The 16,184-nt window shown below is 44.8% G+C and overlaps 1 protein-coding gene across 5 annotated transcripts in view; it reads right to left on the bottom strand.

Annotated features, from left to right (window-relative positions):
- The window catches only part of RNF214 (ring finger protein 214), a 33,095-nt gene that overhangs the window by 15,901 nt on the left and 1,010 nt on the right, over positions 1–16,184 (bottom strand). For 3 of the 5 annotated variants that reach the window (XM_062197087.1, XM_062197088.1, XM_062197089.1), the window contains exons 2-5: positions 15,633–15,748; positions 13,105–13,615; positions 12,374–12,433; positions 1,767–1,907 (exon numbers count right to left, since the gene is read on the bottom strand). In XM_062197087.1, coding sequence (XP_062053071.1) covers positions 1,767–1,907; positions 12,374–12,433; positions 13,105–13,615; positions 15,633–15,742 — 822 coding nt within the window. In that variant the 5' untranslated portion in view covers positions 15,743–15,748. The remainder of the gene's footprint in view (positions 1–1,766; positions 1,908–12,373; positions 12,434–13,104; positions 13,616–15,632; positions 15,749–16,184) is intronic. The other 2 variants (XM_062197090.1, XM_062197091.1) reach the window with 1 other exon arrangement.

Below are 16,184 nucleotides of genomic sequence, written 5' to 3'. Positions count from 1 at the left end.
AGCCTTACCAATGCCGAGATTTTAGCAGTGACAGTCACACTGGGTTTTTGACCAACTGAACGCAAAACAATAATTGTTTAAACCACTAAATTCATCATAAATTCAACACCATATCTGATTTTTCCCTGGACTGACTTTATATAATTAGTAAGAATCCTTAGAATCTCATAAATATTAAAATTTTATCAGATGTGCTACAAATATTTTCTCCCAATCTAACAATCTTTAGACTTTACATCATTTGTCATACTGGAAAATTTTAATTATATGAAATTAAAGTGATTAATCTTTTTCTTTATGGCTTCTGGGTTTTTCTGCCTTGCTTAGAGTAATCTCTTACAATTTGAAGCTCTATAAATATTCTCCTAAATTTTCTAATTTAAAATTTCTCCCTAATTTTTAATCTATCTGGAACTATATTTTTAATATAAAAAAGGCAAGATGGGGCCAACACTGTGGCATGGCAGGTAAATCTGCCGCCTGCAGTGCTGGCATCCATGTGGGCGCCGGTTCAAGTCCCAGCTGCTCCACTTCAGATCCAGCTCTCTGCTATGGCCTGGGAAAGCAGTAGAGGATGGCCCAAGTACCTGGGCCCCTGTACCCACAATGAGACCCAAAAGAAGCTCCTGGTTACTGGCTTTGGATTGGCATACCTCCAGCTATTACAGCCAATCAGGGATCGAACCATTGGATGGAAGACCCTTCTCCCCCCGCCCCCACCTTTCCTTCTCTCTCTGTGTAACCCAGACTTTCAAATAAATAAATAAATCTTGGGGCCGGTGCTGTGGTATAGTGGGTAAAGCCATCGCCTGCAGTGCTGGCATCCCATATGAGCACCAGTTCAAGTCCTGGCTGCTCCACTTCCGATCCAGCTCTCTGCTATGGCCTGGGAAAGCAGAGGATGGCCCATGTCCTTGGGCCCTGCACCCACATGGGAGACTCAGAAGAAGCTCCTGGCTCCTGGCTTCGGATTGGTGCAGCTCCAGCTGTTGCAGCCAACTGAGGAGTGAATCAGCAGATGGAAGACCTCTCCCTCTCTCTCTGCCTCTCCTTCTCTCTCTGTGTAACTCTTTCAAATAAATCTATAAATCTCTAAAAAAAAAAGGGGGGGGGCAGGAATAGCCATTTGGCATGGCCCAAATGTTAATGACCCAAAAGTTAGAAACCACATGGGATACCCACATCCTACGGGGGAGTACCGGGTTTGAATTCCAGCTTCCTGCTAAGGGACACCCTGGAAAGCAGCAGGTGATAGCTCAAGTGGGTGAGTCCCTGCCACCCGTGTGGCAGATGGTTATCATATGATTTAGAACAAAGAGAACCTTTGAAGCTATCTTGTCTAAACTCTTACTCCTATTTTAGTTCAGAGAGAAAAGGCTTATTTATTTAATATACTTAGTTGACAAAATTATCTACATGGAAAAAACTTTATTAGACTTGTACCATACACACACACACACACACACTTTCTCTGAAAGGCAGGCAGGCAAGCAGGCAGACAAGAGGTCTTCCATCTGTTTGTTCACTCCTCAGATGCCTGCAATAGTCGAGAATGATCCAGATGAAGCCAGGAGCCAGGAGCCTGGATCTCCCATCCAGGTGACAGGGAACCAAGTGCTTGAACCATCATCTGCTTCTCCCCAGGGTATACATTTATAGGAAGCTGGAATCAGAAGAGGAGCCAGAAGCCAACCCAGGCCCTCCAATATGGGACGCAGGCATCACAAGCAGCATCTCATCCAACAATTTCAATATAAGCAAAATACCTGATGATTCTTCATTTCTTCCTCTCTCCTCTGCTGGAGCTGCTTTAATTGCACCTGGAGCTGATTCTCCACTTGCCTCTGCTTGTCTAGGACCTCCTGATAACGCTCCTTCAAGAGGGTTCTCTCTGTCATCATTTTATCCTAATGGGAACAACACAAGAGAAGTTTACTTCCTAATTTAATCACAAGAACTATTCACCAGGGTCAGGCACTGTGGTGCCATGGGTTAAACCACCACTTATGACTCCGGCATCCCACATGAAGTGCCAGTTCGAGTCTCAGTTCTTCCACTTCTGATCCAGCTTCCTGATAATGCGCCTGGGAAGGCAGAGGATGATAGCCCAAGTGCTGGGGTTCCTGCCACCCATGTGAGAGACCCAAAGATCCTGACTCCTGGCTTTGGTCTGGCCTAGCCCTGGCTGTTGTGGGCATTAGAGGAGTAAACCAGTAAATAGAAGATCTCTCTCATTCTCTCTTCATTTTATCTTCCAAATAAATAAACAAACCTTTAAAAAGAAAAAATAAAAAAAGGAAGGAAGGAAACATGCACCAAGTGCCAGTCCAAAGGCATTGTGCAGTTCTCGGGCTGCACTGTCTAACCCTGGAGCTACCGGCCATATGTGGTTATCCAACTTTGAAGTATGATAAAACAGAAAAATCTAGGCCCTCATGCCTAGCTACATCTTAAGTTCTTAAAGGCTACATGTGACTAGTAGTTAGTGGTTAGCATACCAAACAGCAGAGACACAGAGCCATTTCCAAGGGAGCCATTTCCAAAGTTCTGGCAACTCCTATCATACAACATTACTCTAAGGCTTTGTTGACAACTTATAGATCAAGTCAAATCTAAATATCACCTGTTTGTTTATTTTATTATAAATACAACCACACCCATAGTTTCTGGGTTGTTTTCACACTACAGTGGAAAAGTGGAATAGCTACAACAGAGGCCAAATAGTTCACAAAGCCTAAAATATGCATTATCAGATCCTTGATCGAAAATGTTTGCCAACTCTTGCTCCAGGGGTTATAAAGGAGGTATTTTATCATCAAAAAGAATGTGCAAAAACAAAGAAGAGAGTATCCACTGAAAATGCATCCAAGAACAGGATACCTTACTGGTCATTAGCACTAAAAACAGATTCACCAAAGAAGTCTATGGAATCCTGTATTCCAACAGAACAAATCAGCAAATTCTCATAAAATCTAGAGATTAGAAGTGAGGCTTGGGTCCAGCGTTGTGGTGTAGCAGGTAAAGCCACCACCTGCAGCGCCAGCATCTCATATGGGCGCCAGTTCAAGTCCCGGTTGCTCCTCTTCTGATCCAGCTCTCTCTGCTTATAGCCTGGGAAAGCAGTGGAAGATGGCCCAAGTGTGTGGGCCCCTGCATCTTCATGGGAGACCCAGAAGAAGCTCCTGGTTCCTGGCTTCAGATCAGCACAGCTCCAGCCGTTGCAGCCAACTGGGAGTGAACCAGCGGATAGAAGACCTCTCTCTCTCTCTGTCTCTCCATCTCTCTCTGTGTAACTCTGACTTTCAAATAAAATAAATAATTTTTTTTTTTTGACAGGCAGAGTGGACAGTGAGAGAGAGAGAGACAGAGAGAAAGGTCTTCCTTTGCCATTGGTTCACTCTCCAATGGCCACCGCGGCTGACGCACCGCGCTGATCCGATGGCAGAAGCCAGGTGCTTCTCCTGGTCTCCCATGGGGTGCAGGGCCCAAGCACTTGGGCCATCCTCCACTGCACTCCTGGGCCATAGCAGAGAGTTGGCCTGGAAAAGGGGCAACCGGGACAGAATCTGGCACCCCGACCGGAACTAGAACTCGGTGTGCCGGCGCCACTAGGCGGAGGATTAGCCTATTGAGCCCCGGCGCCGGCCCAAAATAAATCTTTAAAAATAAAAAAGTGAGGCTTCTGAGGATCACAGTTCAGCTCTGTCTCCCTCTTATCAGCTCCTGCTGTTGTGGCTATTTGAGGAGTGAACCAACAGATGGAAGCTTGTTATCTCTCTGCCTCTGCCTCTGCCTCTGCCTCTCTGTAACTCTGCCTTTCAAATAAATAAATAAATCTTTTTTTAAAAAAAGAAATTTACTTATTTGAAAGGCAGAGTTAGAGAGAGGGAGACAGGCAGAGAGAGACATCTTCCATCCACTGGTTCACTCCCCAAATGGCTACAATGGCCGGGGTTGGGCCATGCCAAAGAAAGGAATGGGAACCAGGAGCTTCTTCTGCGTCTCCCATGTGGGTGAAGGGGTCCAAGATTTTGGGCCATCATCTGCGGCTTTCCCAGGCCACAGCAGAGAGCTGGATCAGAAGTGGAGCAGCTGGGACTCAAAGCGGTGCCTATACGGGATGCTACCACTGCAGGCAGAGGCTTTACCCGCTCTGCCACAACACTGGGCGCAAGCATCACATCTTTGCAGAGAGCCTGAATCTGAGATTTATGGACAGCCCTCAGGTGATCTTCAAACTCTGATATGGGTGTGTGTGAAGAATGTGTATAGTGTGGGTTTTTTTTTTTTTTTTTCTGAGATAAGAATTTCTAAGAAGGTTCTGAAAAATAAATCTTAATCTAAGGCAAGTAAAGGTGAAGAACCAAATAGATGAAAGAATTTCTTTTCCTTCCCTTTGCTTCCTCATGATACATTCCTCACCTTCTTGCATCTTTAGATCATACACAGAATAAGGAAAAAGCATTAGTATCAGGGAACGAAGTCTTGGGTACATTCTATTTTACTGGTACATACAAATATGCAACTTAACAGCAAACAGTAAATTACTTGATCCAATTCATCTCATCTTAACAAGCCGAATGGTTGTTATACACTGTTACTTTGTCTCATCAGTGGCTAGATGGTTCCTAAGACCAGGAGTAACAATTTCAAATGCAGGGCCAGCACCACGGCTCAATAGGCTAATCCTCTGCCTTGCGGCGCCGGCACACCAGGTTCTAGTCCCAGTCGGGGTGCCGGATTCTGTCCCAGTTGCCCCTCTTCCAGGCCAGCTCTGTTTTATGGCCTGGGAGTGCAGTGGAGGATGGCCCAAGTGCTTGGGCCCTGCACCCCATGGGAGACCAGGAGAAGCACCTGGCTCCTGCCTACAGATCAGCGTGGTGCGCTGGCCGCAGCACACCGGCCACGGCCACCATTGGAGGGTGAACCAATGGCAAAAGGAAGACCTTTCTCTCTGTCTCTCTCACTGTCCACTCTGCCTGTCAAAAAAATAAATAAACAATTTCAAATGCAGGTAAAGGGAAATTTCCATATATGCATGAAAACAGAAAATAATCAGGAGCCAGGTTCTTACACTGCTACCAGTTTAACACCTGCCTTGTTTCACAGGCTTTTTAAAAAGCACTTGGGGTCAGCGCTGTGGCATACCAGGTAAGGCTGCCACACCTGCAGTGCCGGCATCCCTTATGGGCGCTAGTTCAAGTCCTGGCTACTCCACTTCCAATCCAACTCTCTGCTATGGCCTGGGGAAGAACTGAAAGATGGCCCGAGTCCTTGAGGAAGCTCCTAGCTTTGGATTGGCCCAGTTCCGGCTGTTGCAGCCATCTGGGGAATGAACCAGCAGATGGAAGACCTCTCTCTCTCTGCCTCTGCCTCTCCATAACTTTGCCTTTCAAATAAATATATATATATATATTTTTTTTTAAAAAATCACTTGGACCTCACAATTACCCAAAACATTTTAGCCAAACAAAAAAATCCTGGGCCCCTTTTCAGCCCAGTGGCTCACTGGATTTGCAGCCCTGTTTCAGAACAAGGGAAAGCTTATTTACGCCTTTGTAGGGGACCCCTTCAAACATCATGTACTTCCCTGAACCCAAGCTTACAACTGTGAGGACAGAATAAAGACCGCGTAACATGGTTACAGTCAGCACTCAAGGAAATGTGCTTTCCTCCCACTTCCCTGAAGTTCTTTTCTACCCTCATTTCCACCAAGCCCTTCTCTACTAGGGCTTTCTTCTCTGGGACCTTTCTACTTGTCTGCTACAAGTAACTCTCCAGCTAAAAACTTCTACTGGTTTCATCTGCCTAATATACTCCAATAACTTACATCTTTACACCTGCCCCTCGCTTTCTTCATCTTGTACCAGATATCCACTTTCTTATCTGGTTATAAGCAATGCTCCTGTTCATATTGCTCTGCCTTCAATTAACATACCTTACCCCAAAGATCTGATCCTAGGTATCTTTCCCAACATTGGCCTTCCTCTTAAAAAAATACACATTTAGGAAAACAGACATAGGCCACTAAATAATGATAAAGATATCAATACAACAAGAGGAAATAACAAGTATAAATATATATGTTCCCAATACTGGACTACCCAATTGTGTGAAGCAAGTATTACCTCTCAATGGAGAGACAGACTGTAATATGATAATAGTCAGGGCCTCAACGTCCCACTTACATGAAGAGACAGATCATCCAGACAAAAAAATCAACAAAGAAATATCAGAGGGAAATTGGACCTAACAGACGTTTATAGAGCATTTCAACCAACAGCTGTAGCATACGAATTCTTAACAGCACATGGAACATTACCAGGAGACCACAAGCCACAAAACAAATCCTAGCAAATTTTTAAGAAGTGCAATTGTAACATGTACTTTCTCTGACAGCAAAGGGAATAAAATTATTTCTTGAAAGAAACGCAAATGAAAACACAATATACCAAAACCTACAGGATACAGCAAAATCAGTACTAAGAAGGAAGTTTATAGCAGTAATAGCACTGTGGCACAGCATTTTAAGCCGTCGCCTGCGTTGCTAGCAGCCTGTATCAGAGCAGGAGTTCAATCCCCTGTTGCCCCACTTCTGATTCAGCTCCCTACTGATGTTCCTGGGAAAGCAGCAGAAGATGGCCCAAATACTTGGGCCTCTGCCACCCATATGAGAGACCCAGATGAAGTTTCTGGCTACCACTCAGCCTGGCCCAGTCCAAACTGTTGTGGCTATTTGGGGAGTGAACCAGCAGATGGAAGATCTCTTTCTCTGTCTCTCCCTCTCTCTCTCTATCATTCTGCCTTTCAGATAAATATAAATATATATATATATATATTTTTTTTTTTTGGACAGGTAGAGTTAGACAGTGAGAGAGAGGGACAGAGAGAAAGGTCTTCCTTCCATTGGTTCAGCCCGCAAATGGCTGCTACAGCCGGCGCTGCGCCGATCCAAAGCTAGGAGACAGGTGCTTCCTCCTGGTCTCCCATGTGGGTGCAGGGGACCAAGCACTTGGGCCATCCTCCACTGCCTTCCTGGGCCACAGCAGAGAGCTGGACTGGAAGAGGAGCAACCAGGACTAGAACCCGGCACCCATATGGGATGCCGGCGCCGCCACAGGCGGAGGATTAACCAAGTGAGCCATGGCGCCGGCCTCAGATAAATATTTTAAAATATATATGCATAAAAAATTTTCAGATAAAAAAACCTAACAACGCAACCTAGGAACTAGATAGAAAAGCAAGAAGGTGGCAAACCAAAACTTTATAAAAAGAAATAACAAAGAGCAGAAATAAACAAAATAGAGACTTAAAAAACAATACAAAAGCGGGCTCAGCATCGTGATATAGCAGGTAAAAGCTGCAGCCTGCAACGCTGGCATCCCATATGGGCAGTTTGTGTCCTGGCTGTTCCACTTCCAATACAGCTCCCTGCTAATGTGCTAACGCACCTAAAGCAGCAGAAGATGGCCCAAATATTTAGGCCCTTACCACCCACTTGGGAGACCCAGTGAAGCTCCTGGTTTCAGCCTGGCCCAGCCCTAGACATTGCAGCCATCTGGGGGGCAAACCAGCAGATGGAAGACCTGTCTCTCCCTCTTTAACTCTTTCAAATAAATATATAAATAAATGTGTGTGTGTGTGTGTGTATAAAACAACAATACAAAAAACAATAAAGGGCCCAGCTTGTGAAATAGTGAGTTAAGCTGCCACTTGTGATACCAGCATCCCATATCGGTGTGCTGCTTACAGTCCTGGCTGCTCTACTTTCAATTGAGCTTCCTGCTAATGTACCTCCAAAGACAGTAAAAGATGGCACAACTGCTGGGATCCCTGCCATCATGTGGGGAACTTCAGATGGAGTTCCTGCTGCGGCCACTTAGGGAGTGAACCAGTCAAGATCGCTCTCTCTCAGCTTCTCTGTCGCTCTGTCTTTCAAATAAATAAAGATATCTGTCACACTGCTGCTCAGACTTTCAAACAAATAATGCTTTTAAAAATTATTTTAAAAATCAACAAAATAGGGGCCGGCAATGTGGCACAGTTGGTTTAGCTGCCACCTGCAATACCAGCATCCCCTACAGGCACTTGTTCAAGTCCTTGATGCTCCACTTTGAATCCAGCTCTCTGCTAATGGTCCCAGAAAAGCAGCAGAGGATGGCCCAAGTCTTGGGCCTCTGCAGCCCTGGAAGAGACCTAGAAGAAGCTCCAGGCTTCAGCCTGGCCTAGCCCCAGCTGTTGCGGCCATTTGGGAACCGAACCAGAAGATGGAAGATCTCTCTACCTCACTCAGTCTCTCCTTCTCTCTCTCTGCTTTTCAAATAAATAAAATAAATCTTAAAATAAAAATCAACGAAATAAAGATGAATTTTGAAAAAGATAAGCTGGCAAACCGTTAAGCTATACTAATGAAGAAAAAAAGATTCTAGCCAAATAAAATCTAAGATGAAAAGGGAGATATTACAACCGATGTGACAGAAATACAAAGGATCATTAGAGACTATTATGAACACCTATATACCAGCAAATTAGAAAACCTGGAAGAAATAGATATTTTGGGTCATATATAACTTACCAAAATTGAGTCATGAAAATATAGAAAACCTAAACAGGTCACAGTAACAAGATTAAGTCACTAATTTAAAAAAACCTCCCCCCCCAAAAAAAACCAAAAAACCGAGATTAGATCGCTTCACTGATGAATTCTACCAAACCTTGAAAGAATTAATGTGGGGGAGGGGGGTGCCGGTGCTGTGGCATAGCAAGTGAGGCTGCTGCCTGCAGTGCCGGCATCCCATATGGGCACTGGTTTGAGTCCCAGCTGCTCCACTTCTGATCCAGCTCTCTGCTGTGGCCTAGGATAGCAGTAGAAGATGGTTCAAGTCCTTGGGTCCTTGCACCCGCATGGAGATGCAGAAGAAGCTCTTGGCTCCTGGCTTCAGATCGGTGCAGCTCCAGCCAATGTGGACAATTGGGGAGTGAACCAGTGGATGGAAGACCTCTCTCTCTCTCTCTGCCTCGCCTCTCTCTGTGTAACTCTTTCAAATAAAAATAAATAAATCTTTAAAAAAATAAACAAAAATAAATAAAAATGGACAAATGGGGCCAGGGTTGTGACACAGTAGGTTAAGCCTCCACCTACAGCACCGGCATCCCCTATGAAGGCTGACTTGAGTCCTGGTTGCTCCACTTCTTTTTTTTTTAATATTTTTTTGGACAGGCGGAGTTAGACAGTGAGAGAGAGAGAGAGAGAGAAAGGCCTTCCTTCTGTTGGTTCACCCCTCAAATGGCTGTTAATGGCCTGGGAAAGCAGTAGAAGATGGCCCAAGTGCTTGGGCCTGTGCACCCATGTGGGAAACCTGGCAGAAGCTCCTGGCTTCTGGCTTCGGATCGGCCCAGCACCAGCCATTGTGACCATTTGGGGATTCTATGTCTCCCTCTCTCTAACTCTGCCTTTCAAATAAATAAATCTTTAAAAAAGAGAGAGAGATAAATTTTTGAGAAGATAAGTATGTTTGCCCAGATTTAAACCTTATACAATGCATACATTATATACGTGCATTGAATACCCTATGGCACTCTCTAAATATGTATGTGGGTATTTCAAAAGGTTGATGGAAAAAAATGGAATTAAAAGATGCAAAAGACTTTGAAATCCATGCAGTTTCTTCATAATTCATATTTTCATGAAGTTTACAGTGATCTCTCATAAATACAATTCCAAAATTTTCCTAGACTAAAATATCCTTAATTTTTAATTCTATTTTCCATGAGCTTTGTGAAGTACTTTTACACATCCAAAGGAGTTGTGGTCAGTAGGCTGGAGACACCTGCACTCACATGTTCACTGCAGCACTATTCACAACAGTCAAGGCACGGACTCAACCTAGGTGTCCAGGAAAAGAAATGTGGTATACAGACACAATGGATTATTATTCAGCCATGAAAGAGAATGGAATTTTGTGGTCTGCAGCAATACGGTTGGAACTGAAAGACATGAAGACAGCCACAGAAAGACAGATATCACATGTTCTCACTTCTATGTGGAAGCTAAAAGTTGGTCTTAAAGAAGTATAGAAGAGTAGTTCTGAGTGTAGAAAAGGTGTGGAGGAACAGGGGATAGAGAGGACAGTTAACAGGGGTACAGCTGGATAGGACATTCTACGGCACATTAGAGTAACTGCGTTGGCAACAACAAACTGAAGTTTTCAAAATAGCTGGTAGAAGATTCTGAGAAATGATAAATGTCAGAGGTGATACATATGCCAATTGCCCTGATCCAATCAATGCATATAACGTGTTATACTATACCCAATAAACACACTGAAATCTCATAATATATGGGGGCTGGCATTTTGTTGCAGCGGGTAAAGCCGTCACCTGTGACATCAGCATCCCATATGAGCACCAGTTCAAGGACCACCTGCTTCAGTTCCACTCCAGCTCCCCACTAACGTGCCTGGGAAAGCAGCAGCAGAAGGCCCAAGCACTTGGAACTGCCCCTGAACCCATGTGGAAGATCTGAATGAAGCTTCTGGCTCCTAGCTTCGGCTTGGCCCAGCCCTAGCCATTGTGGCCAATTCAGAAGCGGACCAGTGGATAGACGACTTCTCACTCTCTGCCTCTGCATCTCCCTCTCTGTATGACTACCTTTCAAATAAAAAAGAAACTAACAACACATGAATGAAAATGGAAAGACACAAGTCAGCAACACGTAAGGAAAGTATTTGATGGGGCTTGACTGAAAACTCACCACCATAACAGACTGCCAAAATAAGTCAACGCACACTTTCAAGAAACAGGATCTAGAATGAAAAAGACTGAGAACTGGCGCCGTGGCTCACTTGGCTAATCCTCTGCCTGCGGTGCTGGCACCTCGGGTTCTAGTCCCAGCCGGGGTGCCAGGTACTAGTCACAATTGCTCCTCTTCCAGTCCAGCTCTCTGCTGTGGCCCGGGAGGGCAGTGGAGGGTGGCCCAAGTGCTTGGGCCCTGCACCCCATGGGAGACCGGGAGGAAGTACCCGGCTCCTGGCTTTGGATCGGCGCAGTGCCAGTCGTAGTGGCCATTATGGGAGTGAATCAACAGAAGACCTTTCTCTCTCTTTATAACTCTCTCTCTGTCTCTCTCACTGTCTAACTCTGCCTGTCAAAAAATAAAAAAATAAATTAAAAAAAAGAGACTGAGAAACCCACTGTATTATGAACTAATCATACTGTATCTGGGCTATTACATTTGGTTCTCAGGATCACTTTTTAAAAGAAAGACTTCCAAAATGAAGCATGCCTAGGTAAAAGCAAGAAGATGATGACAAAAGACTGAAAAAGTATACTTACAAAATAAGAATGCTAAAAACATGTAGGGACATTTTGCCTGGAGAGGTCTGGACTTGAGGAATAGAGGGGGAGTAGCACTACGGAGCAGTGGCTTAAAGCTCCAGCCTGCAGCACCAGCATCCCATACGGATGCCCATTGAAGTCTCAGGTGCTCCAATTACAATCCAGCTCTCTGCTATGGCCTGGGAAAGCAGCAGAAGATGCCCAAGGGCTTGGGCCCCTGTACCTAAATGGGAAACCCGGAAAAAGCTCCTGATTCCTGGCTTTAGATCAGCTCAGCTTTGGCCATTGCGGCCATTTGGGGAGTGAACCAACAGAAGAAAGACATCTCTTTCTCTGACTCTGCCTCTCTATGTAATTTCATCTTTCAAATAAATAAAATAAATATTTTAAAAAAAAAGGAGTATGAGGAAGAAGCATAAAAAAATCTTCAAATATACATAGGACTAATAAGAAGAGAGATTAGATTTACTCCAGAAATCCTGAGAGAGAATTGTATTAAGAGCTTACATGGGGCCAGCGTTGTGGCACAGCAGGTTAAACTGTAGCCTGCCAATGCCGGCATCCCTTATGAGCAACAATTCGAGTCCTGGCAGCTCCACTTTTTGATCCGGCTCCCGCTAATATGCCTGGGGAAGCAATGGAAGATAACCCAAGTGCTTGGGCCCCTGACACCCATTAGGCAGACACAGATGGAGTTCCAGACTCCTGCCTTCAGCCTGGACCAGCTCTGACCACCACAGCCATTTGGGTAGTGAATCGGTAGATGGAAGATCTCTTTCTCTTTGTAATTCTGCCTTTCAAATATATAGATATATCTTAAAAAGAAAAAAAGAGTTTACAAAGGTTCCATTCTCACCTCAAAATGAGAACTAAAATGCAATAGGTAGAAAGCTTCCCATGTCTGAAGTGATCAAGTAGAAGTTAGCTGTCAGGAATTTTATAAAGAGGATTCCTCCATCTTTTCCAATTGAGATGACATGGCTCTATATCTGCTTTAATGGTTTCCTTTAACAACAATGACAGCTTGAATGCTTACCAGATTCTTTTCAATATCTTGATCTGTGTTTACCTCTGAATCAGCTGTCTTAAAGTCAGTCTGTAAAGGAAGAAACAATCGTATTTAGAACTGCTCCGAGACATTTTAAGAAAGGTACTTATTCTAGGATTCCACCTAGAAATCTGCCACAGGCAACTAAGAAACAAATGTTTTGTGCTTTCCCCCATTAGCTCATAGCAAGAAAAACAATGTAGCTCTGGCAAACGGACACCAGCATCCACATGACAATAATCATTTGTCCCAGGAAACAAGCTGAACAAGGCTCAGCAGCTGACTGAAAGTCTCCACTCTGAGATGACAAATTTGCCCCTACAACCTATCGTGCCCGTACTTCCTCCTACGACAAAGCACACCAGTCACTAGAAGGCAGGATACACTGTACTTCGTAAGATGTAGGTCAGAGAATTAACAAGGATTCCTCCTGCAAGGACAAAGATGGGAAATATGAATGCTCGTGACCTGTGCTCGTCAGTTCCTCAAAGAGATCACACGTAGGTCATACAATTCCCACTGGCCGTAAGATTCGACACGGGCATTGGCTTGTTTACTGAGCACCAGAATAACTCACTGCACGGCACCGTGTGAAAACAGTATGACGGCTGCTAGCCAAGAATCCTGAGACAGTGTAGTTTACCAAATACGAAGGGAGGTCTCCTACCCTCAAACCACCCCCCCGATTCCATTTGAATAGTAGAAACTTGATACTTGACCTGTACAGCAATGTTCTGAGAAAGCTTCAAGGAAGAGCTATCCTGATCATCATCCTGATCCACTCTGACTCCTTCAACCCCATTTGCTGGAGGCACCACAGGTCGGAAATCCAAGCCTGTGTCCCTGCTCCCTTCCTTTTGGATGGAGGCTTGTGGGGACTTCTCTTCAGAGCCATTCTCGGAGGCAGGCTGCTTTGTACGGCACCCTGCCTTATGAGATCGAGTGACTGGACGGAGGCTCTCCTGGAGGCTCGTGTCCCCCTCCTCGCCTGCCGTGCTGGCCAAGTCCTTCATATCAGACTGAGACCCACTGCCAGAAAGACAAATGGCTGTGGCTATCAAGTTTTCTCCTACAACTTCCTGGTGCGCTGCTGGAGTGTCACCTGCTGATGAACCAGGATTCTGCTCTGGGTGTTCCAAATGGACATTTCTGCTATTCTCCTTGGTTAGCGTTTGGCTACTTACACTCGACAGAGGCGAGTTCTTCTGCTTCTGTGCAGGATCTTTGGGGCTATCAAAAACATAAAATAAAAAGTTTCTCTCTTCACTCAGTCTTTCAGAGGATTTGGTATATAAAACTATCAACAAACCATTAGAAAAACAAAACTAGGCTAAATAAATCCTCCCCATTAACAGAATGAAAAAAAACTTGATTTTCAACCAATGATTTCTACCCATCTGTAAGCAGTAAGGCTAGGCGGCAAAGAACCTGGGTTCTGGAGACAGTCTACTGTAAACACACAAACAGGAATGACTCTGAAGATCCAAAAAGAGGTTGAGGGACAATACGAACGTAGAGGCAACAACCTAACGCTAGTTAGACTATTCAGTTGCATGCACGATTTTACACATATTTTAGTACATGAGACAATAACCTAGAAATACTGATTCTACTCCTATGTTTCACAAAACACACTTTGACTCAACCTCATTACACGTGTCTTTGACCAGAATCACTTTTAGCTTCTTCAACCGTTTTCCAGAGCACAGTCTGCTCACTTCGTGTCTGGATGCAGACAGTCCAGCCCTCCTGTGCAGGTGGCAGGATCACAGCTACTAGAGCTGCCACTTGCTGCCTCACAGGGTGCCATTAGCAGGAAGCTGGGTTTGACAGGAGAGCCAGGACTGAGATACTGGGACATGGGTATCCCAGTCAGCGGCTCACCTGCTGGGTCAAACACTCTGTAAGGTACTGCTTTTTAAAGAGATCTTTAAAACTGATTTATGACGACATGAACTTTCCTAATGGTTAGTCTTAAGCCCAGACATTAAACCTATGTGAAATTCCTTTGCCATCTCCCCCTTTTAACTGACTTTTTCAACTGACCCTCTCTTACATCACAAACTAGCATTTGCTGCAGTGCCTGATGATATCTAGCTCTAGTTAGCTTCCCGCTAATGCAGACTCTGGGAGGCAGTGGTGATGGCCCAAGTAGCTGGGTTCCTGCCACCCAAATGAGACCTGGATTGAGTTCCCAGCTCCCGGCTTCAGCCCCTGGCTTTGATACCTGGCTGAAGATATGCATGCATGTGGGGAGTGGACAAGGAGTAGAAGTGCTCTTTCTATAGCTAACTCTTAAACAGTAAATAAATGTAACAATAAAAAGCTTGTAGAATTAAAGGACATTTATTTTGATGTAAAAAATTTTGAAATCCACGTATTTTTCAAAATATGCATTTTCCATTAACTTTTTTAAGATTCCTTGTATAGTCAACTTGTTTCAGTATTATATATAACAATGTATTATCCACATGTAGTAACATGCAGAGTTGGGTAATCACAATTCCTGCCCTTAAGAGTATAGATGGGAGGTAAAATGTACACATAAAGTAGCAGGCTATATTAACAAAGACATCTACGTAGATACATACACATATGTGTCTGTGTTTATGCATGCATACTACACATGTAACCACATGTTTTTATGTATATGACACATAAACACACAGTTAAAAGAGCATACAGAGTTCAGCACTGTGGCACAGTGCATAAGGCTGCCGCCTGCAGTGTCAATATCCCATATGGATGCCAGTTCTAGTCCTGGCTGCCCCTCTTCCAGACAGCTCTCTGCTATGGCCTGGGAAAGCAGCAGAAGATGGCCCAAGTGCTTGGGCCCCTGCACCCGTGTGGGAGACCCGGAAGAAGCTCCTGGTTCCTGGCTTCAGATTGGCCCAGCTCCAGCTGTTGTGGCCATCTGGGGAGTGAACCAGCAGATGGAAGATCTGCCTCTGCCTCTCTGTAACTCTGCCTTTCAAATAAATAAATCTTAAAAAAAAAAAAAACATATACATGGAGGATGGGGAAAATATTTGCATTTAGGATGTCTGACGCCCTGTATTCTAATCATTCAGCAGTTAGCAAGCCTGTGAGTGGCAGGTGCTGTGCTGGATTCCAGAAACATAGAGACAGATCAGATGATCCCTACCTCATAAAAACCTTCAGCTAGTGCAGCGTCATTAGAGCTACAGAGGAGACCCCACCTCCTCGGCGCTTCACCCAAACCAGGCTTCAAGAACTACACATTTACCTTAGGCCATCTGGCAGACCTGCTTCTGATTTGGAAGCACACAAACTAGAGGAGGATTCTGGAGGATCGGGGGCATTGGCCACGACACCAGCGACCTCGGGCGCCGCCATCACGCTCTGCGTATTGGGAAACAAAGGAGAGTTTTCAAGAGGTGAAAACAAATATATCTTCCCTCCCCCAGCCCCGAATCTGCAAGCAAGAGTGAAAGAAACACCAGGCAAAAGTTGGGCTGCAGAAGAAAACACTCTAGTATCCTCCAGCGGGGTATTGAGAGCCACTGCACGCAGGAGGCGCAGCATCAAGCCTCCGGCGTCACCATCATCCAAACGTCTATGCAAGCCTTTCCCTTGCATCCTGGCCGAAACGCACTCGTCTAAAATACAGTCTGCGAATCTCCCACTGACCTCGCCCACTACCACGTCTAAAAGATGTGATCTTTCTGGCCTGGTATCAACAGTCCCTTAGGTTTTTAAATCACCCGATGGCAGTTCCATCTCCGTTCATGTTTTCTGCAGGTGTGTGTGTGTGAGAACAAGGAGTGCAATCCCGGGC

Source organism: Lepus europaeus, chromosome 7 (genome assembly GCF_033115175.1).
Source record: "Lepus europaeus isolate LE1 chromosome 7, mLepTim1.pri, whole genome shotgun sequence".
Lineage (NCBI taxonomy): Eukaryota > Metazoa > Chordata > Mammalia > Lagomorpha > Leporidae > Lepus > Lepus europaeus.
The sequence above is the reverse complement of the archived record's forward strand: the minus strand, read 5'-3'. Positions and strand labels throughout refer to the sequence as shown.